Source organism: Cryptococcus depauperatus, chromosome 1 (genome assembly GCF_001720195.1).
Source record: "Cryptococcus depauperatus CBS 7841 chromosome 1, complete sequence".
In the NCBI taxonomy this organism is placed as follows: Eukaryota; Fungi; Basidiomycota; class Tremellomycetes; order Tremellales; family Cryptococcaceae; genus Cryptococcus; species Cryptococcus depauperatus.
Genome location: NC_089468.1, coordinates 3,018,010 through 3,043,184, shown reverse-complemented (window position 1 = coordinate 3,043,184; position 25,175 = coordinate 3,018,010). Strand labels below are relative to the sequence as shown.

General features: G+C 46.1%; 10 protein-coding genes across 10 annotated transcripts; 6 read left to right on the top strand and 4 right to left on the bottom strand.

The window, feature by feature from the left end:
• Positions 1-1,703: 1,703 nt before the first annotated feature.
• On the top strand, positions 1,704-4,105 carry L203_101196 (alpha,alpha-trehalose-phosphate synthase (UDP-forming); the record flags this gene model as incomplete). The annotated part of the gene is made up of 11 exons (XM_066210641.1): positions 1,704-1,928; positions 1,987-2,070; positions 2,117-2,219; positions 2,268-2,787; positions 2,836-2,892; positions 2,938-3,484; positions 3,539-3,647; positions 3,697-3,785; positions 3,834-3,885; positions 3,948-4,048; positions 4,097-4,105. The coding sequence occupies 11 exons, from the start codon at positions 1,704-1,706 to the stop codon at positions 4,103-4,105; spliced, it is 1,896 nt and encodes a 631-aa protein (XP_066066738.1).
• A 396-nt stretch (positions 4,106-4,501) lies between these two features.
• L203_101195 (uncharacterized protein) lies at positions 4,502-6,907 on the top strand (the record flags this gene model as incomplete). The annotated part of the gene is made up of 12 exons (XM_066210640.1): positions 4,502-4,858; positions 4,916-5,033; positions 5,095-5,169; positions 5,217-5,328; positions 5,377-5,545; positions 5,595-5,687; positions 5,735-5,843; positions 5,896-5,971; positions 6,024-6,107; positions 6,153-6,242; positions 6,291-6,439; positions 6,486-6,907. The coding sequence occupies 12 exons, from the start codon at positions 4,502-4,504 to the stop codon at positions 6,905-6,907; spliced, it is 1,854 nt and encodes a 617-aa protein (XP_066066737.1).
• A 398-nt stretch (positions 6,908-7,305) lies between these two features.
• L203_101194 (uncharacterized protein) lies at positions 7,306-8,212 on the top strand (the record flags this gene model as incomplete). Its single annotated transcript, XM_066210639.1, has 6 exons — positions 7,306-7,583; positions 7,631-7,751; positions 7,799-7,853; positions 7,946-8,047; positions 8,102-8,157; positions 8,210-8,212. The coding sequence occupies 6 exons, from the start codon at positions 7,306-7,308 to the stop codon at positions 8,210-8,212; spliced, it is 615 nt and encodes a 204-aa protein (XP_066066736.1).
• Positions 8,213-8,238: 26 nt separating this feature from the next.
• Positions 8,239-8,694, top strand: L203_101193 (uncharacterized protein; the record flags this gene model as incomplete). The annotated part of the gene is made up of 1 exon (XM_066210638.1): positions 8,239-8,694. One exon carries the CDS (start codon positions 8,239-8,241, stop codon positions 8,692-8,694), a length of 456 nt encoding a protein of 151 aa, XP_066066735.1.
• A 471-nt stretch (positions 8,695-9,165) lies between these two features.
• Positions 9,166-11,085, top strand: L203_101192 (uncharacterized protein; the record flags this gene model as incomplete). The annotated part of the gene is made up of 4 exons (XM_066210637.1): positions 9,166-10,377; positions 10,423-10,578; positions 10,632-10,742; positions 10,795-11,085. The coding sequence occupies 4 exons, from the start codon at positions 9,166-9,168 to the stop codon at positions 11,083-11,085; spliced, it is 1,770 nt and encodes a 589-aa protein (XP_066066734.1).
• A 149-nt stretch (positions 11,086-11,234) lies between these two features.
• On the bottom strand, positions 11,235-13,744 carry L203_101191 (uncharacterized protein; the record flags this gene model as incomplete). The annotated part of the gene is made up of 8 exons (XM_066210636.1): positions 11,235-11,318; positions 11,369-11,403; positions 11,585-12,266; positions 12,315-12,562; positions 12,716-12,823; positions 12,866-13,013; positions 13,397-13,650; positions 13,714-13,744. The coding sequence occupies 8 exons, from the start codon at positions 13,742-13,744 to the stop codon at positions 11,235-11,237; spliced, it is 1,590 nt and encodes a 529-aa protein (XP_066066733.1).
• A 441-nt stretch (positions 13,745-14,185) lies between these two features.
• On the top strand, positions 14,186-16,136 carry L203_101190 (isocitrate lyase; the record flags this gene model as incomplete). The annotated part of the gene is made up of 7 exons (XM_066210635.1): positions 14,186-14,245; positions 14,287-14,456; positions 14,499-14,614; positions 14,866-14,978; positions 15,072-15,758; positions 15,804-15,941; positions 15,999-16,136. 7 exons carry the CDS (start codon positions 14,186-14,188, stop codon positions 16,134-16,136), a joined length of 1,422 nt encoding a protein of 473 aa, XP_066066732.1.
• Positions 16,137-16,477: 341 nt separating this feature from the next.
• Positions 16,478-19,031, bottom strand: L203_101189 (uncharacterized protein; the record flags this gene model as incomplete). The annotated part of the gene is made up of 4 exons (XM_066210634.1): positions 16,478-17,011; positions 17,062-17,287; positions 17,362-18,548; positions 18,774-19,031. 4 exons carry the CDS (start codon positions 19,029-19,031, stop codon positions 16,478-16,480), a joined length of 2,205 nt encoding a protein of 734 aa, XP_066066731.1.
• Positions 19,032-19,181: 150 nt separating this feature from the next.
• L203_101188 (uncharacterized protein) lies at positions 19,182-20,322 on the bottom strand (the record flags this gene model as incomplete). Its single annotated transcript, XM_066210633.1, has 2 exons — positions 19,182-19,848; positions 19,901-20,322. The coding sequence occupies 2 exons, from the start codon at positions 20,320-20,322 to the stop codon at positions 19,182-19,184; spliced, it is 1,089 nt and encodes a 362-aa protein (XP_066066730.1).
• Positions 20,323-21,227: 905 nt separating this feature from the next.
• On the bottom strand, positions 21,228-24,954 carry L203_101187 (uncharacterized protein; the record flags this gene model as incomplete). Its single annotated transcript, XM_066210632.1, has 7 exons — positions 21,228-21,395; positions 21,467-21,700; positions 21,799-22,231; positions 22,289-24,038; positions 24,090-24,495; positions 24,546-24,689; positions 24,745-24,954. 7 exons carry the CDS (start codon positions 24,952-24,954, stop codon positions 21,228-21,230), a joined length of 3,345 nt encoding a protein of 1,114 aa, XP_066066729.1.
• Between the last annotated feature and the right edge of the window lie 221 nt (positions 24,955-25,175).

Sequence of the window (25,175 nt, the reverse complement as noted above, 5' to 3'; positions counted from 1 at the left end):
CTCGATACCGTTGGATATCGATGTTGGGTCTAATATTCAGAATTACTGGGAAACCCTTGTCAGTGAGAGCGACTCAAAGCCATGCGCAAGCGATATACCTGTGTTTAGGGTAAGAAAGTCGCGCAAAGCAAGAAGAGTAAAACAGCTCAAGCAAAGCACAATGTTGTACTGCTTCTCTCTTTGCTGCTGTAACTACCAGTGGCACTGTCTGTTACTATAGTAGACCAAGCTGTTGACTGTTTGAACGAAAACGAGTTGTAAGCACGAAAGGAAAATGGCGACGATATTGATTTTTTAATTTTTAATTGTTTTCTCCTTTAGCCAATTCTCGATTACAACTCAAATTCTTCTTTTCTAATCTTTTTTATTTCTGTTTTGTATATATTTCTCTATATTCTGATATCCATCTCTACGCCCATCATTCTGATAATCGCTCACAATACAGACTGAAGCTGCCTGTCAGCCATACAGAGCTTTGCCACACAACCACTGACTCTCAATGTCTAGAACGCGTCCCTCATACAAGTCGTCTTTAAAATCACAGTTCTAATCTCGTCTTGCTGCCATTATTGGATCAGAAGTCTCAGCGTTTCTGCTACAGAGTCTGCTTACCCCAATTCCTGTCGTAGATAACAAGAATAGCTGCTAGAAGCCATGCCCTTATCGCTATTGGGCCAACCAGAGTACCAACAAGCAAGCTCTCTCTGCCAGCACAGCCTCCTCACTATCACTCTCGGCAAATCCTTATGGCCAATAGCTCATTACTATTGAAGCTACCACCCATTCACCATCTTTTTTGCACTCTGCATTTAACATAATCTTGGGGGGCTTCATGTAGGTGAATGTATACACAGCTGAATATTACGTAATCACAAGTCATGCCTATCATGCGCATACAACAAACAGTTTTTGTGTCTGGCAATCAAGAAGGCACCACAGAAGGATTTTGCGAGACCCTCCAGACAGCTATGAGCTGTAGACTGGCGGAAGAATTTCCTCGCTCTGAATGTGTGTGAGGTGCTGAGAAGGGATAGCCTTGGCGGTGTCCTGCCCTTTCTGCCGTGCTCATTTCTCGGCGTGTGCTACATTCGACAAGCAGAAACAGAGTTACGGGTGTACCTCTGACATCAGGATACGAATCAAACGGACAGCAAGTCAAAGCCATCCACTGACATCTCTTCTCTCAAGTTCCGACCCTTTGTCTTGGGTCCGTTGAGGGTGATGTTCCGTTGCGGAACAGTGACAGATGCTTAGAGTCTCTGCAGGGCCAGGAGAAGAGCATGACTGGCAAGATTTTAGCCAGCAAGGCCTACACATGCGATTAAACAACGACTGCAAGAAGAGGGCTTGGGAAGCGTTGGGATCGGATACACCGGCCGGGACAAGGAATGCCGGAGAGGGCAAGGATTTCTGCGTTGCAAGGGCAAGGCAAGCATGAAGAGGCAAATTGCGATACCATAACACTTATGCATGTTAAGAAGTAGAATGAAATAATAAATAAATAAAATTTGAAAATGACAAGACAAAAAATTATTGACGTCAGAGAGCAATCGCTGTTAGTTATTTTCCAGTTACCTAATTCCATTCATTTCTTTATAATTGACTGTGTTTCTCGACTTCCTTTATTTTACTTTTTTATTTTATTATATTGTTTATTTTACATCTTTCTTCAAGTTTCGCTTCCTGCTGCTACAGACACCACAATGCCCACCCAACAAGCACCCGATTCACCTACTTCCACCTCTTTCTCAGGTACTTTTTCTCCAGCGTCTACTGCAAACGCTGCTGCAAATGCTCGCTTCCCTGCTAGCTCACCCTCTTCAGCGATCCCCAAGGTCGAAGTAGGGAAGAGTCAGCGGCTTATTGTGGTCTCAAATCGTTTGCCAGTGACTATAAGTAAAGACGAAAAGGGAGAATATCATTTCAAAGTAAGTTTTGGGCATTTGGCTATTGAAAAAGACCGGGCTGGAGCTGACAATACCAAAGATGTCTTCCGGAGGTCTTGTGTCTGCTCTGAGCGGATGCAAAAAGTCTATGAGCTTCACTTGGATTGGCTGGCCGGGCAAAGACGTACGTATTCCGCTTCTCATGCAAGATTTGAGCCAACAACACGCAGATTCCAATGAATGATCGCAAGCACGTCAACGACAGGTTATTGGAAGAGTATAATTGTGTTCCTGTTTATCTTTCGGACGAGCTTGCCGATAGCCACTACAATGGTACGCTTTCCGCCATTCTGATGATATCACGGCTCATGCTCTTTCTAGGTTTTTCCAACTCTATTCTGTGGCCCTTATTCCACTATCACCCAGGAGAGATGAATTTTGACGCTGCTCACTGGCTCGCTTATCGTGAGGCCAATATGCGATTCGCAGATGCCGTCTCCAGTCTGGTCAAAGCCGGCGACATGGTTTGGGTTCAAGATTATCATCTCATGCTTCTCCCTATGCTTCTCCGATCCATGATCACAGGCGAATCCGCACAGGGCGAAATGGTCCGCCAAGAACTCGGTAGAGTGAAAGAAGGTGTTGACGATCATGTTGTTAAAGAGGTTCTCAAGATGGATCCCGGTGTGGCCGAAGCGGTGGATGAAGGCATAGAGATGCTTGATGATGTGGAGGAAGAAGGTGGAGAGATGGATTTGAGGGGGAAATCAAGACCTGTATATAACAAAAGAGGAATGAGTACTTTCCAAAAACAAGAGTTGGTGGCCAAGGAGAAGGGCAAAGAAGGTATCAGGATTGGCTTTTTCTTGCATACCCCTTTTCCTTCTAGCGAAATCTATCGGTATGTCTGAGTACCAGGGCTGGAACTAAGTTGTTGACAAGACTGTAGTATCCTTCCAGTGAGGCGAGAAATCCTGCTGGGTGTGTTACAATGTGATCTGATTGGGTATGTATACACTTTTCTTCCATCCACTAGACCTGACATTTACAGCTTCCACACATACGATTATGCCCGTCATTTCCTCTCTTCATGCACTCGTATCCTTGGACTAGAGACACAACCGAACGGTGTTGAGTTTGAGGGCCGATACTGTCAAGTCGGCACATTTCCTATTGGTATTGACCCACATCAATTTGTCGATGGTATCAAAAAAGAGACCATCAGAAAAAGGCTTCAGCAAATGGAGGAACGCTTCAAAGGATGCAAAGTCATCATTGGTGTTGACCGTCTCGATTATATCAAGGGCATTCCTCAAAAACTCCATGCTCTTGAGGTGTTTTTGACACAACACCCCGAATGGATTGGGAAAGTTGTTCTTGTGCAACTTGCTATCCCTTCAAGACAAGATGTTGAAGAATACCAAAATCTTCGAGCCTGTGTAAATGAGCTTGTTGGAAGAATCAATGGTCGTTTTGGCACAGTCGAGTCTATGCCAATTCATTTCTTGCACAAAAGCGTACCATTTGATGAGTTGACGGCAATGTACGCATTGGCGGATGCTTGTTTGGTGACATCTACCAGAGATGGAATGAACTTGGCAAGTCTGGCGTTATCATACAAAATGACACCGCTAATAAAGGTCTTGCAACAGGTGGCATACGAATATATCTCTAGTCAAGAGGAAAGACATGGCAGTATGATATTATCTGAATTCGCTGGTGCCGCCCAGTCTCTAAATGGTAGTCTACTAATTAATCCTTGTAAGTACTAACGCTTCAATATCGACGCTTGGCTGATTTCACGGATTAGGGGATGTTCAATCTACTGCCGATGCCATCTATCAAGCATTGACTCTGAAACCAGAACAGAGGAAAAGTAACTGGGAAAAGCTTTTCAATGTGAGTTCACGTTCTTTTTTTTGAGAGCACAAGGCTTATACCTTGAAGTATGTAAGCAAATACACTGCTGAAGCTTGGGGAGTTGCTTTCGTCAATGAACGTAAGTCGTCCTTGTTTTGTTTCTGCGACAAGTTTTTCGCTCAAGCTGACATTTTCTATCAGTCACTCGTCAATCTGGCCAACGTCCCGTTGGCCCTACCTATCAACGTCGAAAATCCGGGTCTCTCAGTAGAACAAGCAGCAAAGCCAGTATCCGTCGCAAGGTGAGCGCGCAGGTTCTAGCTTAAACTCATATATATATATATCAAAAGATGGTTTGAGAGGCATTAGTTGTCAGTAAAGATGATGCCGTATATGAGAAACTAACTTCGAAAAAAAAATCTATCTACAAGCATTTCACTTGTGAAGTTGTGGTTGTGAACCTTTCCCGGTTTTTGTGCATTTCTTTGGTTGCATACAAGTAAAAGATAAGATGATGGGCGTGCCTAAACTTTGAGAAATAGGCGCGCTCTTGTTGATCCAATTCACTTTCCATTTTCAAACTGGGCAATGGACTTTCAATACAAAGTCAAAATGTTTAGTTTCCTCAACCTTTTAAACTTGCTTTTTTCATCTTTATAGAATATTTTTATAGTATTGAGCGCTCGACTGTAGCTCTTCATCAATTCTGACCTACTCTTGCGATCCATTCAGCCTCCAAGCTTCCTGCACCCACCATGACGGCTATGAGCTATCAGTCTCCACCCCTTGACCTCTCTCCGCCTCCTACAAGTTCATCCTCCCGTCGTGTCGCATACTACTACGACCAGGATGTAGGCAACTACAACTACTATCTCGGCCATCCTATGAAACCTCATCGGATAAGGATGGCTCATAATTTAATTGTGAATTATGGAATGTGTGATGAAGAAGGTATATCTCATGGGCCAGCAGATGATTGGAATCCGGAAGATGGAGAGGGAAAGCGGAGAGTGAATGATGAGCTTGTTCAAGGGTTTGCAGGAGATGAAGCATCACTCAAGTGGGAACAAGCTGCGTTAAGAGGAGGTCGAAGCAAGTCAATGCAAGTGTTTGTGAGTAAGCGTCTCTTGCCTATTATGAATCCCAGCTAAATAGTGTATTTTCAAAAGAAGCCACGTCGAGCAACTAAAGCAGAGATGACTCGCTTTCATACAGATGAGTTTATCGACTTGTTGGAATTGGTGACGCCGGAGACGGCGGATGTACTAACAGGCGGCGGAACAAGATGTAGGTGCTGGTTGGCCCAATCGTGGGATTTCATCCACATAACTACCGCTGATACAATCAGGTTTGATGGGTGAGGATTGCCCAGCATTTGACGGATTATTTGAGTTTTGTACCATCTCTGCCGGTGGATCGTTGGGTATGTTAATTTTACGTTTGTTCGTCTCGTAGCTAACCCATGACTAGGCGCGGCAGAGAGGCTCAATGCAGGAGCTGCTGACATTGTCATCAACTGGGCTGGTGGTTTACACCATGCCAAAAAGACGGAGGCTAGTGGATTCTGTTATGTGAATGACATGTAAGTTTTTGTTTAAATGTGCTCTTGTTACAACTCATGCGCATGTAGTGTCCTTGGTATATTGGAACTTTTGAGAATACACCCGCGAGTGTTGTATATCGATGTAGATGTGCATCATGGGGATGGTGTTGAGGAAGCCTTTTATGTTACAGATAGAGTGATGACTTGCAGTTTTCACCGATTTGGTGAATTTTTTCCAGGGACCGGTGATGTTCGAGTAGGTATTCCGTTCTCTTGGCCATTCAGGCCCATGCTAATCAATGCAGGATGTGGGCATGAAGAAAGGTAAAGGTTATGCGGTTAATGTTCCTCTACGAGATGGGATAACAGATGCGTCATTTCAATCTATCTTTAAGCCTGTACGTTGCGCCCATACAACCGTTTTTCAGCATTGACCATATTGCAGGTCATTGAGAGAATTATGTCTCATTACCGGCCTAGCGCTGTCGTCCTTCAAATGGGCGCCGATTCAATATCGGGTGACAAGCTCGGTGGCTTCAATCTCACGTTGGAAGGTATGCTCAAGTGTATATAGCAAAATACGCAAAAGTCTGATGCACGGTACAGGACACGCGGAATGCGCTAGATTTGTCAAGAGTTTTGACGTACCCATCATGATGCTTGGTGGTGGTGGTTATACCATGTGAGCAACATGTAGTGCAGTCTGTCGTGGGGTACCTCTGACGCAATGATAGCAAAAACGTAGCAAGAGCATGGACGAAGGAGACTTCCATCATGTGTGGTGTAGAGTTGCCAGAGGATTTGCCATATAATCAATTGTACGTATCACTTGCTGCAATGGGAAGTTGACATTGCCACTTTAGCTTGGAATACTATGGCCCTCGATACAAATTAGAAGTACTTCCGACAAATGCGCCAGATCATAATCCGCCAGAGTATCTTGAACGTATAAAGTAGGAAATGTCTATTCACCCTCGCGAGACCTTTACCAATATTTGTAGGAAACAAGTCTTTGAGAATCTCAGAGATCTTCCATTTGCGCCTTCCGTCCAGCTGCGACGACAACCGAAACAAACGATAGGTCAAGTGCTTGGTATCACCGCCAACGGAGATGATGAGCCGGAAGACGAGATTGACCAGCGTATAAGACGTATGTCCACTTTGACAACTTTTTACGTTGCCTGACCCTGTAGTAGGATTACTCAAGAGACGTCGACAAAGTGCGCTTGACGATCCCTCTTCCTCAGACTCGGAGCCCGAGTCTTCCCACTTTGCTCGCCCTTCCCGCGTGTATCGACAAGGCGGTCGTACTCGTGGTCGCTCCTCTCGTCTTGCCCAAGTACTTGCTCAGCGTGCCCAACAGAAAGACTTTGCGTCTGCTGCTCCTCTTAGCGAAGAAACGGATGACGACCCATGTGGCGTGGGAAGAAAGAAGAGGAGCTTCTTTAAGCTCAAGCCGAGCGGCGTCGGACTGGAGACGGTTGAAGCATTGAACGGACTTGACCAGCTGGGATTGGGCAGTCATACGAGCAGAGGGAGACTAGCGATACCCATTGTGGAACAGTGGAAGGGAGATATTTTGTTGTCTAGGGCAGGCACGCCAGCAAGTCTGGCCTGAGTGTCGACGATTGTCTTATCCAGCGTTCTCTATGGATTCTCCTCTTTCCCATCTTTCCCATCTCTCCCATGCATCCTATGCCACTAATCCAAGCATAGCCGACCATGATAACCGCCCGGCGTGTTCCGTTTTTGTCAAAAATTTTATCCGCAAAAAAATCCCTAGATCTGTTTCCTCTTTCCGCTCATGCCTCATGTCATGTATAAGAAAGCTCATGCCGCCTGGAAAAGCATTTCCCATCTTCTTTTCTCTTTTCTTTCTTTCTTTTCATCGCCCGCTTCGACTAGTTTTGTGGGCTTCTCTACGACTCTTTTCAGCGCCTATACTTCCTCGCTTCTGGAATATATATATATACGCTCAAAGGAAAAAAAAAAATTTACTCCAAGAAAGCTCAAACCATGTCTATGTTTATTCTGAAAGCACTGTTGCCGCTGTTGGCAACTCCTATACTCGCACAGTACACCGCTACGTACTCGCCAGGCTCATTACCCCAAACATCTGAGCAAGGACAGTATGGAACGAACCAGTGTGGGACCGCCTCGTCCGCCACCTCCAAATGCCAAAACGTCTTTGTCAACGGCGTCGACGACTTTTGTCTATGGGGACCTCCCTCAACCCATAGCGAGGAAGGCGATGGGTCCAGCAAGATTGGTAACGTTGAGCAGATTGTTGTCTCGTATGTGGACCAATGTCTAAAGTACGCCGTCGCTGACTTGGGCATAGGTATTGTCTCAAGGACGGCTATGGGACGAGGCTGATTCCCTCTGGCACTATTACCGGGGCACACTTTGTTAAGGTTCAATCTGACAAGGTTTCCTATGTCCAAGTTACTGGTCAAGGTGACGTGCGTTGGGCCGTAGCTCGGTGGAACGGAGCTGATACAAGCCGTAGCTGACAAAACTGTTGATTCCTGCCGGTGATGAGGGCGGAGAGCTTGACGTGAGTGGTTTCTGTCTCCCATTGCGTTTGCTGATGATCTGTAGCCACATTGTATGTCTGTCATCCAGCGGTGGGCTCTGGAAGACTGATGGTGTATAGCTTGGACGGGTCTTGGAAACCCTCAAGGCGGTCTCGTCTTTACCAACGCCTTCTCTGGCCAATATGAGCAGACTCACGAGTGGACCAGTTTCATGTCTTCGAGTACGTCTTGGAAAATTTGCCTCGCTGATAGTGTCCAGATGAGTTTTGTATCAGAGCTTGCCAGGATGGACCGAATGCTGCTGCCTATTGCCAGCACATTTACGACGTCTGTACGTACCGTTCGCATGCCCATAAATTTCAGGCTGATGCGGCAGGGCTTAGTGAGCTGTCAGTTTACCATTCCCGGAAACATGGGTCAAGGATTTGATTCTTGCTTGGGTGACCCTACGGAGGAAGCGCCTGGAGTCTATGGAGAATCGACCTTTCACCAGGACGAACCCACTACCCCTGCTCCCCATCCTGCTGGTGCCACTCGGCAGTGTCAGACCTACCAGACAGTTGGCGGTGGCTCAGCAGGTGTTATTGCAGCGGTCACCAACACAGTTACCAGTGGCTCGTCTGCCGCCAACATCACTGGTACCACCCACAATGGCACCGCGGCTTCTACGGCTTCCTCAGTCATCACATCCATCAAGTCTGCTGCGAGCTCTGTCGTCACCTCTGGTTCTGCTCACGTCTCTTCGACTCAGGCATCAGCTTCCGCCAGCACGACTTCTGCCAAACAGTCTAATTCAAAAGTTGAAAAGGTCCTTGACTCTGGTCTCGTTTTGGTTGGCGTTGCCATGGGACTCGCAATGATCTTCTAAACCCCGTCTGCTTTGCCTGTTTCAAATGTGTATAAATACTTGCTTCATTGTTGAATTCGTCATGGTCTACATGCTAAACCTGCAGAATGCAAAATGAGGCTGATGGTTGAGGTTCGAGTCTTGGGATGTGACGAGAGAGGATCTGAAGCGTTGTTGGGGATGCCTCATGCATACAACAGACAGTTATAGATGAATACAAGGACGGACTTGGAATTCTTCATGATGCATTATAATAACTTTGTGAAAAACAAATTTGAAGGGCAACGGAAGCAAAATAGCAAAGCTGGATCGGTAAATGATGACGTAATCAATATCTATTCAAAACAAATGATTACGGCTTTCTCAATTTTCATTCCTTTCATCATTTCTAAATATTTTACGTCGACTCTATTTGGTTTTAAAAAAGTCAGAGAAGATTGAGGAAGGGATTGACAGCTTCCTGCAAGCAAAGTTTTGGTCAAGCGAAGTGCCATGTCCAAGCCAAAGCCTGGCCTATCAAAATCCCTGGTTAGGACGTTATCTTCAGCGGCCCAATATCCATCCTCGGCGTCGAATATCATCCCGCTGGCGCCCGTCAGCCAGCATGGCTCTCTATCGAGTTTTGTCTCTCTGGGACTGCCAGTCACACAAGGGTTTGGGATCACGGGGCCTAGGAACGGAAAAAGTGCAGGGATGACAACCGGTCTGGTACATGGAGAAGATACATTGGTACCCACTTGGGATCAGTCTCTGTCAGATATTGTCGTGACCTATTCAAATGCGGCTATGAAATCGACCAACTTGTCGACTGTCCGTCTTTGGCCACCAAGAGTGTCATCGCAATCCTACCCTAATTCATTTGGACCTTCCGCCGCTCTAGGTGCAAGAAGTGGGAGAAGATACTCGACTGTGACTGTGCGTCCAGCACAACAAAGCGTTTTTTCTACAGTGGACAGGGCATACTATCCATCGGCGCAGGCGGTCAGTCTGGATGCTATTCTGGCCGCCTTGGAACTTTCTCCGCCACCGTCGGCTCCAGGTCCTAGGCATGACTCCGGCATGGGAGGCTTCGGGGGCTCGCGTCCGCCGCCGTCTCCGCGCTCAGCTCATCAGTCTCTCAGGCCACGCACCACTAATTCGCTTTCACCGACCATTAACACCGTCGGTTCGCTAGCTTCAGCGCAAAGGCAAGGTATGGTTGTTGAGGCACATGTGCCTAATGGCGGGCTCAATCCTGAAGAAGGAACCAATTCGTATCCGTCATCTCTCATTTTCCGTTTAGGTGCATCGGGATTGGCGAAAGAAAGGCTACCAACCAGGACGTCGCCTTCGCCAAGACCATCTATACCTCCACGTCAACGCTCATTTCCTCTTCCATCTGTACATTCGCCATCAGCCCGCGAGCTCAAAAGCACAATCGTTGGCGAAGACGCCTATTTTACCCGCCCAGATGGTCTATGTGTTGCAGATGGGGTAGGCGCCTGGGCGCAGTCTGGTCGTGGAGGAGCTAATGCCGGACGGTGGTCTGCTCTCTTGGCGCACTTCTGTGAGCTGGAAGTGAGCGATTGGTGCGAAGGAAGACAAGTCTATTTAAAGCCTGTAAAAGGAAAGGGCAAGGAGAGTGAGAGAAAGAGGAGGGCGTTGGATCCTGTGGAGATTATGCAGCGAGGCTATGAAAAGTGTCTATCATGTGCTATATCAGAGGTAGGTCTTGTTATCATCGTTGAAGGTGATACTGAGGAAACGTAGGGCGTGAATGGCTCATCAACATGTCTCCTTGCTCTCTTGTACAACTCGACTCTTCACATTGCTAACCTGGGTGACTGTTGTCTGTTGTTAATACGGCAAGGCAAAGTAGTGTTTAGAACTGAGGAGATGCAACACGCCTTTAACTTTCCATTACAGGCAAGTCGCCATTTGATTGAATGTGTTTAGCCAAACTTATTCCTTGTGTACAGGTTGGAACACATTCTAGAGACGAGCCGATGAAAGACGCTATGCGTTTTGACGTTCCTGTGAAGAAGGGTGATATTGTCGTGGTAGGAAGTGATGGGCTAATGGATAATATGGCAAGTCTCTTACATTCCAGAAATTAACGATCTGACGCAAAGTCTGTTAAAGTTTGATGAAGACATCTTGGAGACTATACTTTCTCTTCCCCCTTCTTCGGTATCCCCGCTCTCCCCTCAGTTTCCTCAGATGGTTTCAGAAACATTAGCAAGACGTGCGCTCCAAGTATCGCAAACCACTACAACGACAACACCATTCATGTGTGCTGCTATAGAGGAAGGTATAGATTTTGTTGGAGGGAAAAAAGATGATATCAGTGTACTGGTGGGCGTGGTTGGAGATAGAGATGGTGAACAAGGACTGGGAATTGTGACATCATGTGCACCTGCAGGAAAAGCTTGAAAGCTCATAGTTCAAAACTGTTGTAGTTTAGTATTGTCATTGTTTTGTGCTGTAGTATCATGTATGTTGTGTCCAGCCTCTTTAACTATGATTAGGCCCTATGTATCAATTGAAGATATCAAAAAGATAGCAGCAGATGAAAAATCCCGTTAAATGCATAAAGATACATGCACTCCACCACAGAAAAGAAAAGGCTGCAGTGAAGTCCTTGCGTAAAGCTCTAGAACATGAAACTTTTAGTTGTATATCAGTCCTCGACCACGCAGATAGATTGTAGACGCACCGTAATTATACAATTATTGTATGATGATTTAGATCCTAATATACATTCCCTCTACTCCTCCATATAGAGTCTATGCTGATGATTGATTTCTTGATGCAGCAGTATTCGCTATCCCTCTATGATTGATAATTTAAACCTGTTATACGACACTTTGCAGACATCGACGTAACCTAAGGCGGGCCTAAGAGTCACGTTGTGGGAGTGTATGAGTTGAACCTGAAAACATGATTTCAAAACTTGCCCGAGAAGCATTTGAAGGTTTATAAGTGGAAGAGAGTGTGGTAGTTCGCTCAAGAAGATTGTCCTCTTTTTCATTCAACATTTGCGCAAATGACAGTGTCTTGCCCTCTGAAGGAACTGTCTCGTTGGTAAACAACGTAGATAGATGATCAGGGCCAGGAGAGGCTGCAGGAGACTTTGAAAAAAGGAGATCACCCGACCCACTCCTATAGCTGTCCCATTCCCCTGTAGTCTGTGTAGTCCGTCTGGAAGGCGACAATGGATTTGAGCATGAAGACGCCGAGGGAGAAAGCAAGGCGTATGGGCTGGATTCACCCTCCCAATGTATCCTGGGGTTTTCCATCAGAGAACTCTTCTCCTTACTTTCGTTCTCGATCTGTGAAGTTACACCCCCACTCCTTTTCCGCCGCTTGACCCAGTCACCAGAAAAGACGTGTTTTCTCTCCACCCCAACTACTTTTTCAGGCCTCTTTGGCGGTGAAAGGACAAATAGCGGATGGTTGAGGGGGTGATCTTTTGGCAAATAGTACTTTGATAATTTACCATGCGCGTCCCTTTGCGGTGAAATGGCAGTAGACGATGACGCGCTTGCCCGTGCCGATATAAGAGGTACAACAGATGCCGGCTCTGAAGCTCTCCGTTCTTGCTTCAAATCTTTCTAATAATGACATCAGCACAAGACGTGGAGCGATGACAAGATAACTACATCGGCAGACGACGAAAAATAGTTGGGCCAGGTGTGTTCTCTGTCTTTACTGACCCTTTCAAAGTCGAGTCTGAGAGTCGACAAGACGCTTCGGCTTCGCTCAAAGAAAACCTTTGACGTCTCAAAGGAATTTTTTTGATTTCCAGCTTCATCGTCCCTTCTCCGTTTGCGCCTATGCAGGCTCATTGCATTCCCTGCTATCGGTCCAGACGTATGCAGCGTGTGAGCAAGAGTCGGCGATAGGGACCCTGTCGGATAGTCCAGCACTGTCGGGAGTGTAAAGACGTGCAAAGACGACCGATGCGACTGATGCGGCAAGGAAATCGACAAAATAAGCGTGATGTTGTATACCTTTGGCAACTATCCCAACATCAGCGACGCTGGCATATTCAGCCACCCACCACTGTAATTGGAAAGTAGCACATGGCACTCCCAACGGAGTAGTTGTACAACAGTAACGACGCCAACGTCAAACCTGCCACTGCTAGCCCACCGTTGCACGTCACGAGCTACCCATCATCAGTGCCACCCCGCCATCACTCGCAACTTACAATCAGCCTCGTGACGATGACTCGCATGACACCTCCTTGCATACTCAGTTTCCGCCGCGCCCACCACAACTCGCCGCAGAGCACCACCGAGAGAACTAAATCCACCGCCGTCGACGTCGAGAGCCAGACTAACTGGGCCGTTGTGAACCTGCTGCACGTCAGCCCAACCGGGACCGCTTCACTCACATGCTAGAATCTCCTGCATGAAGCTGCCACAGCTGCCGCGTCCTGCACATGATGACAACCGCCATCGTCCCAGTCCCAAACGACAACGCTATTCCGCTGACAAGCACTGCCACAAATCCCCATTTGACGACGGGGTGTGCCAGTGTCGGCCATAGGTGCGCCAGCGATATCACAAACAGCATCGATCGACGCAACAAAAACAGCTGCGTAATAGTCGACAGTAATAGTCCTAGAAAGGACGAGAAGAAGAGCAATGGCGAGATCGTCAGGAAATGTCCGAGATCAGTAAAATGCGTCCCAAACATCTACCCATCAGCTCTCCCCGGCCGACGAGCTACCACTCACATTCCATCCCCTGTACATGTCTACCATCGTCTGCGCCATGTTGAGTCCCATGCATACCGCCACGAGCACCACGGCTCCTCTGCCGCTGCCTCTCTTCCCATCACCATTCCCATCACTGCTGCCACCCATCGCCTCTTCCTGAACCCGCTGCCGCCGCTCCCGTCTTTTCACAGCAATGAAAAAGTTCAACGACATCACCAACACAATGCCCATCCCAAACGCCTCCAGCGTAAAGCCCAAGAAAAACGGGCCAGCTGGGAGAAATGAGTGACGTTAACACTTTTTATTTTTATTTAATTATGTATTCGCCCACTTACTTAATAGCGCCGTGTCTGCAACATGAGGCATGGCAAATTGTGTAATTAAAAAAAATTAAAAAAACCAAAACCAAAAGAAAAAGAAAAAGAAGAACAAAATCAAAATCAAGAATAGAAAGAGATTATTAAGAACAAAAAAAACATCGTGAAGAAAAGTGGATTTGGTGTGAAAATGAAGAAGCCGTTGGAAGTTGTGGAAAGGACGTCTGTGCGTAGACTAGTGTAGTGGTTTATTAAAAATATATAGAAAAGAAACATTATTCGTGCGTAACCTTAAAATTTGGGTGAATAATTCAATATCGCTCGGACGTACCGGTTTTCATGTGAGCCGAATATTTCCGGCGGAAGTAATCTCCGGTTATGATTCGAGAAGTTTGCCGGTGTCTGTTTACCTTTGGTGAGATGGGATATAAAGACAAGGCAAAGAAATTAAAAAATTAAAAGAAAGATTAGAAAAATCATGAAATAAAACATGTCTTTAGAAAAACAAACATTTGAAAGAGAGGTTGCAGCGGTGGAGACTTTCCAAAAGGTACAGCATAGAGATGGAAAGTGGATGCTGACGCAACATAGTCTCATCGCTTTGAAAAGATTGTCAGGCCATACTCGGCAGCAGATGTCGTATCGAAGCGAGGAACGCTGTCAATCCAGTATCCATCAGATATCCAGGCGCAGAAGCTGTTCAAGTTGCTCGAGAGCAAGGCGAGAGGTGAGGGCGGAGGTTGTACGGCGACTTATGGAGCGTAAGCTGACGGTTGGACGAGCGATACTGATATGCGACTCAGGCTTGATCCTGTACAACTGACACAGATGGCAAAGCATCTCGAAACGGTGTATGTGTCGGGATGGCAATGCTCGAGTACTGCGTCGTCCTCGCTCGAACCTGGGCCTGATCTTGCCGGTGAGTGTTGTGTCTTGGGTCGGGGCTGATGGGGCAGACTATCCGTCTAATACGGTGCCCAACAAGGTGGCACAGCTGTTTGCTGCCCAGTTGTATCATGATCGCAAGCAGAGGTTCCACCGTTCCAGTCTTTTACAAAAGGGTCAGGATCCTGGGCCGGCGGTAGACTATTTGAGGCCGATCGTTGCGGATGCGGATACGGGTCACGGAGGTGAGTGAGACCGTACGAGAGATCGCTAACTGTGGGCTAGGCTTGACGGCGGTGATGAAGTTGACCAAGATGATGGTTGAAAGCGGAGCAGCGGGTATCCATATTGAAGACCAGGCGCCTGGTACGAAAAAGTGTGGCCACATGGCTGGCAAGGTGAGTCTTTTGGGTTGAACGCTGGCTGAGACTGGGCAGGTGTTGGTTCCCATTTCCGAGCACATCAACCGTCTCGTTGCGATGCGTCTTCAGACTGATATTATGGGCACTACTAATCTTCTCGTTTGCCGTACCGATTCGGAAGCTGCTACGTTGATCACCACCAACATCGACCCACGAGACCACGCCTTCATTCTCGGGTCTACGAATCCTGATCTGCTCCCTCTCAACGACTTGATGTTTGCTGCCGAGGCTGAAGGCAAGTATGGCGATGCACTTGGGCAGATTGAAGAAGAATGGACAAGGAAGGCAGGGTTGAAGCTCTACCCCGACACTCTCGTCGACGCACTCCGTTCCCAAGGCGTTTCCAAGTCTCGAGTCGACGAGTTTATATATCACGTACACTCTGCATCTCTGTCCAAGTCTGCCCTCCTTCAACTCGCCAAGTCTGTCGGCCTAAAGTCTGAGCCGTACTGGTCGTGGGATACAGCCCGATCCCGTGAGGGATACTATAGGTATCAAGGTGGTACGCATTGCGCCATCAACCGTGCTGTCGCTTTTGCTCCCTACTGTGACTTACTCTGGATGGAAACCAAGAGCCCTATCTATGCACAGGCCAAGGAATTTGCACAAGGTGTTCACAAGGTATATCCCGGTAAATGGTTGGCGTACAACCTAAGTCCCAGTTTTAATTGGGAGAAAGCTGGATTGGGTAAGAAGGAAATGAAAGAGTATATTTGGGAATTGGGTAAGCTGGGCTTCGTATTCCAATTCATCACTGTACGTCTTTCCGTCTTTTCATGGCGTTTCTGACAAAAGCACTAGCTTGCTGGTCTTCATTCAAACGCATACATAAACGATCTTTTTGCGAAAACGTTTGCGACAGAGGGAATGAAGGCTTATGTCGAGCTCATCCAATCTAGGGAACGAGAGATTGGATGTGATGTATTGACTCATCAAAAGGTGTGTTTTGTTCCCCTCTTGTCTTGAGACATTGGTTGATGTGACGTCTGGAAATAGTGGTCCGGAGCAGAATATGCAGATGCGATGATGATGACTGTCACTGGCGGTGTATCTTCCACAGCTGCCATGGGTAAAGGTGTGACCGAGGCGCAGTTTGTGGACGACAAGACCAAGGATGCGTTGCACAAGCTCTAGAATGGTGTGGATGTGGAGTAGTACAAGATTTATTTGTAGAAATTACAAAAGTGTTTAAAAGTTGATGTTGTTGAATCAAAGCCATGTACTTGAGCTTCTTCTTCGTCGTTCGAGAGAATGCTTGCAGTCGTACTGAGAAACATCTTTATCAGCTAATTGACAATGATCTGGAACAAGATAAAAGACAACAAGACATGTGCATGACATACTCTGAAAGCAAGACAAAAAGGTGAGATGGGCAAAAGACTCGACATGGTAAACTAGGAGCGCAACCAGACTTGGATCGGTATCAAAGCTCGTACGCTGAATACTTGCCTACAGAAGTCATCCCCTCTTCTCTCTCACTTGACTCTTCTCTCCCCTTCCCCAGCCCTAAAACTGATGATCTCCAAACAGGTTCTGCCTTCTCTCTGACAAAGCACCACAATCCGATCTCCTCTGAAACCAACTCTCCAGACCGCATCACATGGCTTCGTCAACTCTCTCACAAACCTTCCTGTTCGAGCATCCCAAAGCTTCACTCGGCCATCATTACCCCCCGAGACGATAAAACGCGGCGAAGCTTGGAGACATGTCACTGAATTGTCGTGTGCGCATAACCGGTGGATACATGATAAACTAGCAAGGTCGAATATGATGACCCTTCCATCAGAGCCACCTGTGTAGAGCCGGTTACCAGAAAGCTGGAGTTGACCAACTAAGGCGGTATGTCCTTGCAAGAGTGCGAGGCATTCGCCAGTCTGAGCAGACCATACACGTACAGTCGAGTCGAGAGAACCTGTGATAACAATTTGGCCATTACATGCGATTGAATAGATTTCAGCGTAATGGCCCGAGAATGTATGCAAGCATTCGCCTGATTTAGAGTCCCACATCTATCAGAAATGGGTCAGTGTTGCCGGCTAGAAGATGCGGAGAGACGTACTCGAGCGGTATGGTCATAGCTGCCACTGACTGCCTTATCACCCCAAACTTCTACACATCGCACACTACCCGTATGACCTTGAAGGGTATGCTTTAACTCGCCTTTTCGGATATCCCATATTCTTAAAGAAAAATCCCTTGAGCCAGAGATGGCCAGTGAGGAATGAGGGAAGACCTTGATGCAGCGAATGGTAGATGTATGTGCGGAGAGAGAATGGACAAGTTGACTGGTTGCAATTAATTAGTGACTTGATTAACAAATATGACAACCATATCAAATTGAGAGTAAAACAGGACATACCCAGTCTCTGCATTCCAAACTTTCACTTCTCGATCACACCCTCCGCTGACAACCAGATGATTTTCCATTCCTTCCCACCCGTAGGTACTTCCGCAAATATCTTCATCTCCAAGCCCGCCTAGACCAGCACCAGTTCCTTCTTCATTCCATGACCAATTGGGTTGATCAGCATGAGGTGTGAGCGATTCTTGAGGATGGGGGTAGGCCTGGGAATAGCCCATAGCTGTTGCAGGCCTGGGAAATTCCTCAAATGAAGAGGGGTCAACAGTGTGAATGCCAGACTCATGCCCCCTGCCTTCTAATGGGTACATACTCTCAGGATTAGAGCCGACACTTAAAGGAGGCGTCTTGATATCATATAGCGCTCCAAAAGACGCACGTCGAGAATTGCCAGGATCTCTATATGATTCCGAAGGTAAACCACCATAAGCCCAGCCTAGGCTTACATTACCCGTTGCGTTCAAATTAGCATGCGACCACGGCGAAGAGGATGAAGACAGTTTAGAGGTAGACGAAGCGGAAGGGGGTGTGACGAGCACCATTGCCCAGACACCTTGTTGATGACCTATCAGTGACCGCTTATATCCTCCACTGGCTGCACTAAACACATGGATTCTGTTATTGGCCATTCCAACGATAATGTACTTCTCATTGAAACATAGCGTTGTGACAACGCTATCGTCCGCACTCAAGTGTTTGGCGAGAAGGACACCGCCAATGAGCCAATTATTTTCGGTCAGATAGGCAACCTTGACTTGGTCTTTGTAAGACGACGATGGATTGGGGGCTGGAGTTGGAGATACAGAGGAAGAGCGTGACGAGGAGTGTTTGGTCAGGGTGGAAGAGGACGGTGGGAGGACACCAGAAGCTACATTGATGACCCGCTTCTCCAAACCAAAAGGGGTGATGCGCTTCATGCTGGATTGAGGCGCATGTCTCCTTCGATCTCTCTCTTTCCCCTTCCCATTCGTGTCCTCTCCCCTACCAGGTCCTGCAGCGTCTGCAGACCTGCTGCTACCCGTGGAAGATTGTGCGGCTGACTTTGAAGCAGGTAATGGGTTTGGGGCCGGCTCAGAGAGGGACTGGGTATGAGCAAACAAGTCTCGCCACAACTTTTCGTCTTGCAAAAGAGCATTCCAATAACGCGATACTTGAGCTGCTCTCGCCAATGTCTTTGGATCATCCACCTACAAACTCATTAGCATTAGCCTACAGCGAAAACTTACAAAGCTCAGACAGTATAATGCGAGTTCTAAAGGCAATTCCCGAAGAAAATCTCTACGCAACAGAGGCTCAATCTTGCGCGATACGACCAACGCCTCGTTCAATCGTAGCTCTGGTACGAGCGCCAGAAGAAAAGTGAATCGTTGCCGTGCTAAAAGGTTGTTAAATCTGGCTAGCAACTCGCATACCTCTGTGCTAGTCTTTTGCTTGACCTGCCAACCACTGGCGGCATCATCACTATCGTCGCTGTCATTGTTCCGCGGCTCTCTCGTCTTTGGACTTGGTGAAGGGGCAGGAGTTGGAGGGCTGACAAGACGACTTGTACCAATGAGGTGACCATGATTCTGGCTAGCTGGAGGGGGTGGCGTGGGCAACGGTACTTGACCCCGAGGTATAGAGAGCGCGAGTGGTGGCGAGGGAGGTCGAGGTGATTTTGCCCAAGACATAGCGAATAACAATGATTAAAGGAAAAAGAACGGAAACAATAAAAGAGAAAAGTACGATTATACATGCACGGAGATCGCCGCCATTCCGTACCAAAATACTTCAAAAACTACAAAACAAATGGTCATAAAAAATAGATGCACCATCAAGAATTAAGCTAGATTAACCTCTTGAGCCAGCCTCGCCTTGTTCTTAGCCACGCTGCGTGTTGTTCTTCTCCCAGGCGTCAACTCATGCTCTTCATGTCTCTTGCCCTTTTCAGCTCCCACTTCACCACGCAACAATAGGATTTCATTAACCAACTTAGATCTTTCTCTTCTTCTTGAGCCAGGGGTCAGTTCTGATCCTGATCCAGAACAAGTAGAAGTCGAAGCCGAGAGATAACTATCGACCAAGGATGTTGTAGATGATTTCGACGGAGTAGATCTTTGCGAAGCTGCGTATGTGTAACTAGGTGGAGGAATGTTTTCTTGATTCTCCAAATCCATGGCAATTACCGATGGCGAGCTCGGCAAAGAAGTGCTCTCATCCTCATCTGGCATCTGTTGGTGGGAGGATGTTCTGCCTTCGTTATTTCTCCGGTTTTGAGATGAAGCAGCCTTGTCGGGATATATCACAAAGCCCGGTGAATGGTCCACTACCTCATCTGCGCATTGTTGATTGATAGACATCGCCGTGTTTGGTGCGTGTAATTCGCAATCCTCAAGATGGGTATTATACGATGATGATGAAGATGCAAATGGATTCAGTTCTGAATAACACAAAGACACCTGGATGGGCCGTTTTGATTGCGGCGTGATTACAGCTCCAGATATCCCACTACGTTGTTACTCGTCAGCCGCAATCCCTTTCATTACACAAACAATATCACCTTATAGGCTGCTCAGTCACTTTCATAAACAACTTTCTTGCTGGACTCTTTCCCGTCCCCAAATCATCCCTCTCTAGTACACTTTTTATCTTTGATGGGATACTCGAGGATCCGTGTAATCTCGACTTTTCTTGATTGTCCAAGTTGGAGGCCGCCCGTGATTTGCCAACTACATGTTTATCTTCTGCATCATTCCCCCGAGAGACCTTTCTCGGTGTAGGATTTAATGATGCCGTACTCGAGGATCTCTTGAGAGCCACCAGCCCTGTACCATGACTTGATGGGATATCCTTGGAAGATGATGAGTGAGGAGATAACGGGGTGGAGTAAGTGTATGACAAGAGTGGAAGCGGTTGGAGTGGATCACGCGTGTGGAGACGAAGAGCATACGGCATTCTCGTATGCTTGCCGAGAGAGTGCATGTCGCAACAAGAATAGATCAAAAATGAATTGAACAAAAGTAAAATAAGAATCAAAACAATGTAAAAGACGTTACAAGAACAAAGGAATTTGATGAAAGCCACAAAACAAACTTGATTTGTTGCGTTGCCACCAAAAGCGGAAAAAAATCCGCCACCAACATGAAGTTTGATTCCGTGATCATACTGTCTCTTACGTAAGTTTGATTCGGCCTCTTGCGAAATACAATAAGAAAAATCTTTGTTGAAAGACAAAATAATCCGGAAAAGTTGTTTATCGACAAAGACTAATCATTTGAATGAAACGCAATGTTATTCTCTCAAAATTTTATGCTCCTCATCATGGGCTTGTTGGAAGATCGATTCAGTTGGGAAAATTCATGACATATGAAGAATCTATTACAAGGACGGAAAAGTCGCTCTTGTGGTGTCGTCCTCAGTTGTTAGCAGGCGCCTAGTAGCAGTGTAATGAGGATTTTTGCCTCACACCAGGAGCACTTTGTGTCTTACAACTTCACAGAAAAACATCTTTTCATTTACCCTCAAAGAGTCCAACTTGGATTTGCTGATTGTTATTCAGATCATCAAGGACACTGGTCAAAGACGAAGAAAGCAATTCAGCGTACAATGCTGAAACTGCGGTAATCAGTTTTGTGATCATAAATCAAAACTGTCTCTAACAGAGATGCAGTAGGTGCTCCTGGTTGTGTTTATGGTCTACCATGCAGGTCATTTCATTTGCACATCTTTGGCCACTTGCCACATATAGTCCGCCTGGCAAGTTTTATGCATCATGGGCACAAAAAAAATTAGAGTGGCTGGGATATATCACCTATAAGCCAACATTAGGTCTCGACAGGAGGCATCAGCTTGACTTGATGAACACTTTGTACTTTTTTGTTGATTGCTCATGTAGCTTTCATTCCCGTCCCATCTCTTTCGATTTTTTCAATGATTTGATCCCTTTTTTCACTATTTGCAAATAGTGCCTTGATCAGACGTACAAGTTCATCGATAGTGAAATCAATGAGCGCGCCTTGCTCCAAAAGATAGGTGATGTCGACCAGATTTGCTTGCTGTTTGTAAAATCGGACTTGATCAGCACAGGTTTGTACTTGACTCAAGTAAGGACAAGGCAAGGACATACCAAAATTTCCGCAATGTAACAAAATTTGAGCCATCCACTTACATGGTCTACTGCACCAGCGCCTCCGACAAAGACATTCTCGAGGGGATAAATCAGTCTCAATAATTTTGTGAGCCTGTTGGACTCTATCTCAGGTATATCAGGGATTTCCAAGATGGCTGAAGAGATGCAGGATATTAGGTGTGTCAAAAGATAGCCGAATATGGTGGACAAAGTTGACTGAGGAATCACGGGCTAGAACACATAGGAAAGTTAACTGCTGTCAAAGAAAAGTATAGATTGACCCTATATATATATATCTTTGATTAAAAGCCAGAGCTCAAAAAACTCACATTGAGTACCCTTGCCAGACTCTCAAGCTTATGCACAATGCCGCCAATGACCTTCTCGCTTTTTTTCCACACAACATCATCTCCTAGTTTCTCTAATAATATTTGAAGGTTGCTCAAGTCTTCTTCCAAAGATTGAATTTGATTTGACAAGAATTGTTCAAAGTGATGTGACGCTAGTGCTGACAAGCATTCTTCTTCATTTTTGATTTTAAATGGGAGCGACACAGAACGCAAGTTTGGAACAGAGACGTCGTGAACAGCTGAGGAGAGGTAAATGGCGTCATTGTAGGCTTGCATGGCCAATGACGGTACATCTCTCAACTGTTGGGCGTAATAAATGGGTAGGAGCGCACGATACAGTGCGAAAATATCTGCAATGGTTTGTGCTAAAATAGGACCTGTGATCTCGATATTGAATGCCTGCGATGGGTAACTAGCATGATATGGATAAGCTCTTTGGAAGAACGTAACAGAAAAAGCAAGATCTTACTCGCTTAATTCGATTTGCCGAATCTCCTCCGCTACTTTTTTCGCTATACCGATCAATTCATCGCAACATTTTGAGACCAGAAACTTTTCTTGGACGATCCGCTTTTCTTCTCTCAATTCTTTCCGCTTACGCTTCTTGGGGGAGCCGGAGGCAGAATGTGGAGACGTAGAGGCATAGAAAGTGGCACCTGAGCCATGGACACGCTGGGTGTTATCCCCCTTGCCTAAACCAGTCTCTCCTTCCTTTTCAGATCTTATCTCATGATTTCTATTTGGTTCTGTCAATAAATTTAGACTGTCCATATTCGGATTTTGCCACGATATGCTATTGATCATTTCAACACTCCATGAATCTTCTTCTCTTTCTTTCGGTTTCTTTGCAACCTTTTTCCCCAGTCTTTTCGCCTCTTTTGCTGGTTTTACTGATTCTGGTATACTGTCACTAGAGCTTTGAACAGAGGCTACCTTGGATTCACTTTTAAAAGAGGCAAAAGACGAAGCAAGCGTTGACACGCCACCGGTACTCGAGTTATTACTGCTTGCCTCACGGTTCACTGTGGGCATCAAAGGTGATTCTATTGGGAACTTTGGAGACTCTTCACTATATGGATGGGGGAGAGAGGGATCCCAAGGATCAGGTTCATTCGTTTTGTCCTTCTTTGCTACCTTCCTTCCGAGGCGCTTTGCTTCCTTTGGAGGCTTGTTTGGTATGGATGGTGATGCAGGCAATTGTAACGAACTGTTTAGCTCATCATCTCGAGTAGGTTGTTGAACGGGCAAATGAGACTGTGTTTTGCTTTGAGTGTCTAGTGAATTGAAGGATTCTATGCCGGATGCTGAGAGTGCATCATTATCATCGAATCCCCAACCATCGTCCTCGTCTAGTCCACCCTGCTCTTGAGCTCTTGTGCTTGGATTCTTATTTTCAGTATCGTCTACATCATTTCGATTGATGACTTCAGTGTCATTGAATCCCCATCCTTCTTCAATATCTTCGCCTCGTTGCGCGTCATTTGATAAAAACCCACCATCAAGCGACTCGATAGAATGGTTTGGTATTCGCGCTTGCGTTCCTAATTCGAATAATTCCCCATCGTCAACTTCAATTTCAACAACGCTTACTACCTCCCTTTCCCTCTTCTCTTCCTTTTCCACCCAGTTTCTCCATTCAACTAAGACCAAAGTCCGTACAGCATCGGCAGTATCGTACTGCTGTTTAGTCGCCCATTCTCTGCCAGCTTGGTTATGCCAGAATGTTTGTAAGACTCCATTACGGGAGGACGCAGGGTCAACCCAGAAAGAGGATTCGATGGCAAGTGACGATTGGAGGAGATCAAGCCACTGTGGTAAGCCTGCAGTGGAGGAAGGAATAGATGGAATAAGGAGGCGAGAAAGCAAAGATTGAAATGTAGAGATGGTCACTTTTTCCAGCCAAGTTTGTCGTTCTCTCAGATTTATTGTTGGAGGAAATACAATGTTGTGAATAAAATCCAGCAGCTTTTTGACTCCAGTCAAAACATCTTGCGGCGTGGCGTTACTTCGAACAGATATAAGTGTTGATGTTCTTTGTTCACATATGATGTCTATTTGGCAATGTTGGGAGACTAGAGGAATGACAATCTCTCGGGATATGCGTGCTGCCATATTCTCCAGAAGTTCGGACAAGAGGGACAAGGAAGACAGACTGGTAAGGATAGCAGAGAGAGCGTAGGAGGGCGGGGCGTGTGATGAAAAAATTTCCGGTTGAGGTCCTCGAATTTAGACTCAATATTTTTCTCACATTGAAAGATTGACAGACCTACCTGTAGGTTGCCGCAAGACAACATTTTCTTTGACTTGTAGAGTGACAGTGTCATCTTGTAGGCCATCCTTCCCCCAAATCACAATCTGATTAAAACCTTCCGTCAATTGGCCCTTCACTGTTGCCTTCAATTTTGTCTCCTTATCATTGAGAGATTTTGAGACATCAGTCCCCTCAAGAATTCCTCGACTGTCATTCTCGTCACCCAAACTTTGATCTTTGGTGACATTAATCACCCAATCCTCTGCACCCTGGCCGTTCCAAACAGCTTCTTCTAATTTCTTGACTCTTTCGCTTTGCTTCTTCAAAGCTTTATATGCTTTGATGTATGTTTCAGATAGCTCCAAAGTCGACAAAGCGCCGAAATGGTCGTTAAGCAGGTGGATAAGCGGTGGAAGAAAAGATGCCTTGATACCAACATTACACTTTTCTAACCCAAAAAGTGATAAAGACATACCGATAAATTGGAGGCATCTAGTTGGTTTTCAAGACCATCCAAGCGATGTTCAATCTCCTCAAAATTCCCTCTTAACTCTGTACCAAGTTGTATTTGATGTGATATCATCGGTAGATTTTCAATTAATAATCCATGCGTTGTTGCCTTGAGTCCATGATGTAAGCTTGTCTAATGTCTCGCATTCTACACCAAACCCTACCTTGTTCTCATCTATCGCTAACTTCAAGCTTTCCTTCACTTGCAATACCTCGTTGGATGTCCAAATGGCATCGTTGTCTAGCCCTTCTCGCGTCTGTTTGGATTGGAGGAGAGGCTGAAGTAGGTTGAGAGCTTTGCTGTCTTCTTGTTTTATTTCTGATGCCGATAGCTCGCTTCTAGATTGCGGGAGATGGACTGGAACTGGAAACATGGCAATATAGAATAAACTTGAAATATACAAGTACTACAAAAAAATACATATCTTTGTGGTTCATTGTCTTTAGGTTTGAATGTTGTTACGTCATTACTTTTATCTTTCACTATTATTATTTACTGTCCATACTTTTCCCGGCTCCTGCTGCGTTGTTGTTACATCGTAATGCTTACATAGTTAATCTGAGTCTTCTAAATACAAGGCTACTACGCCTCTTG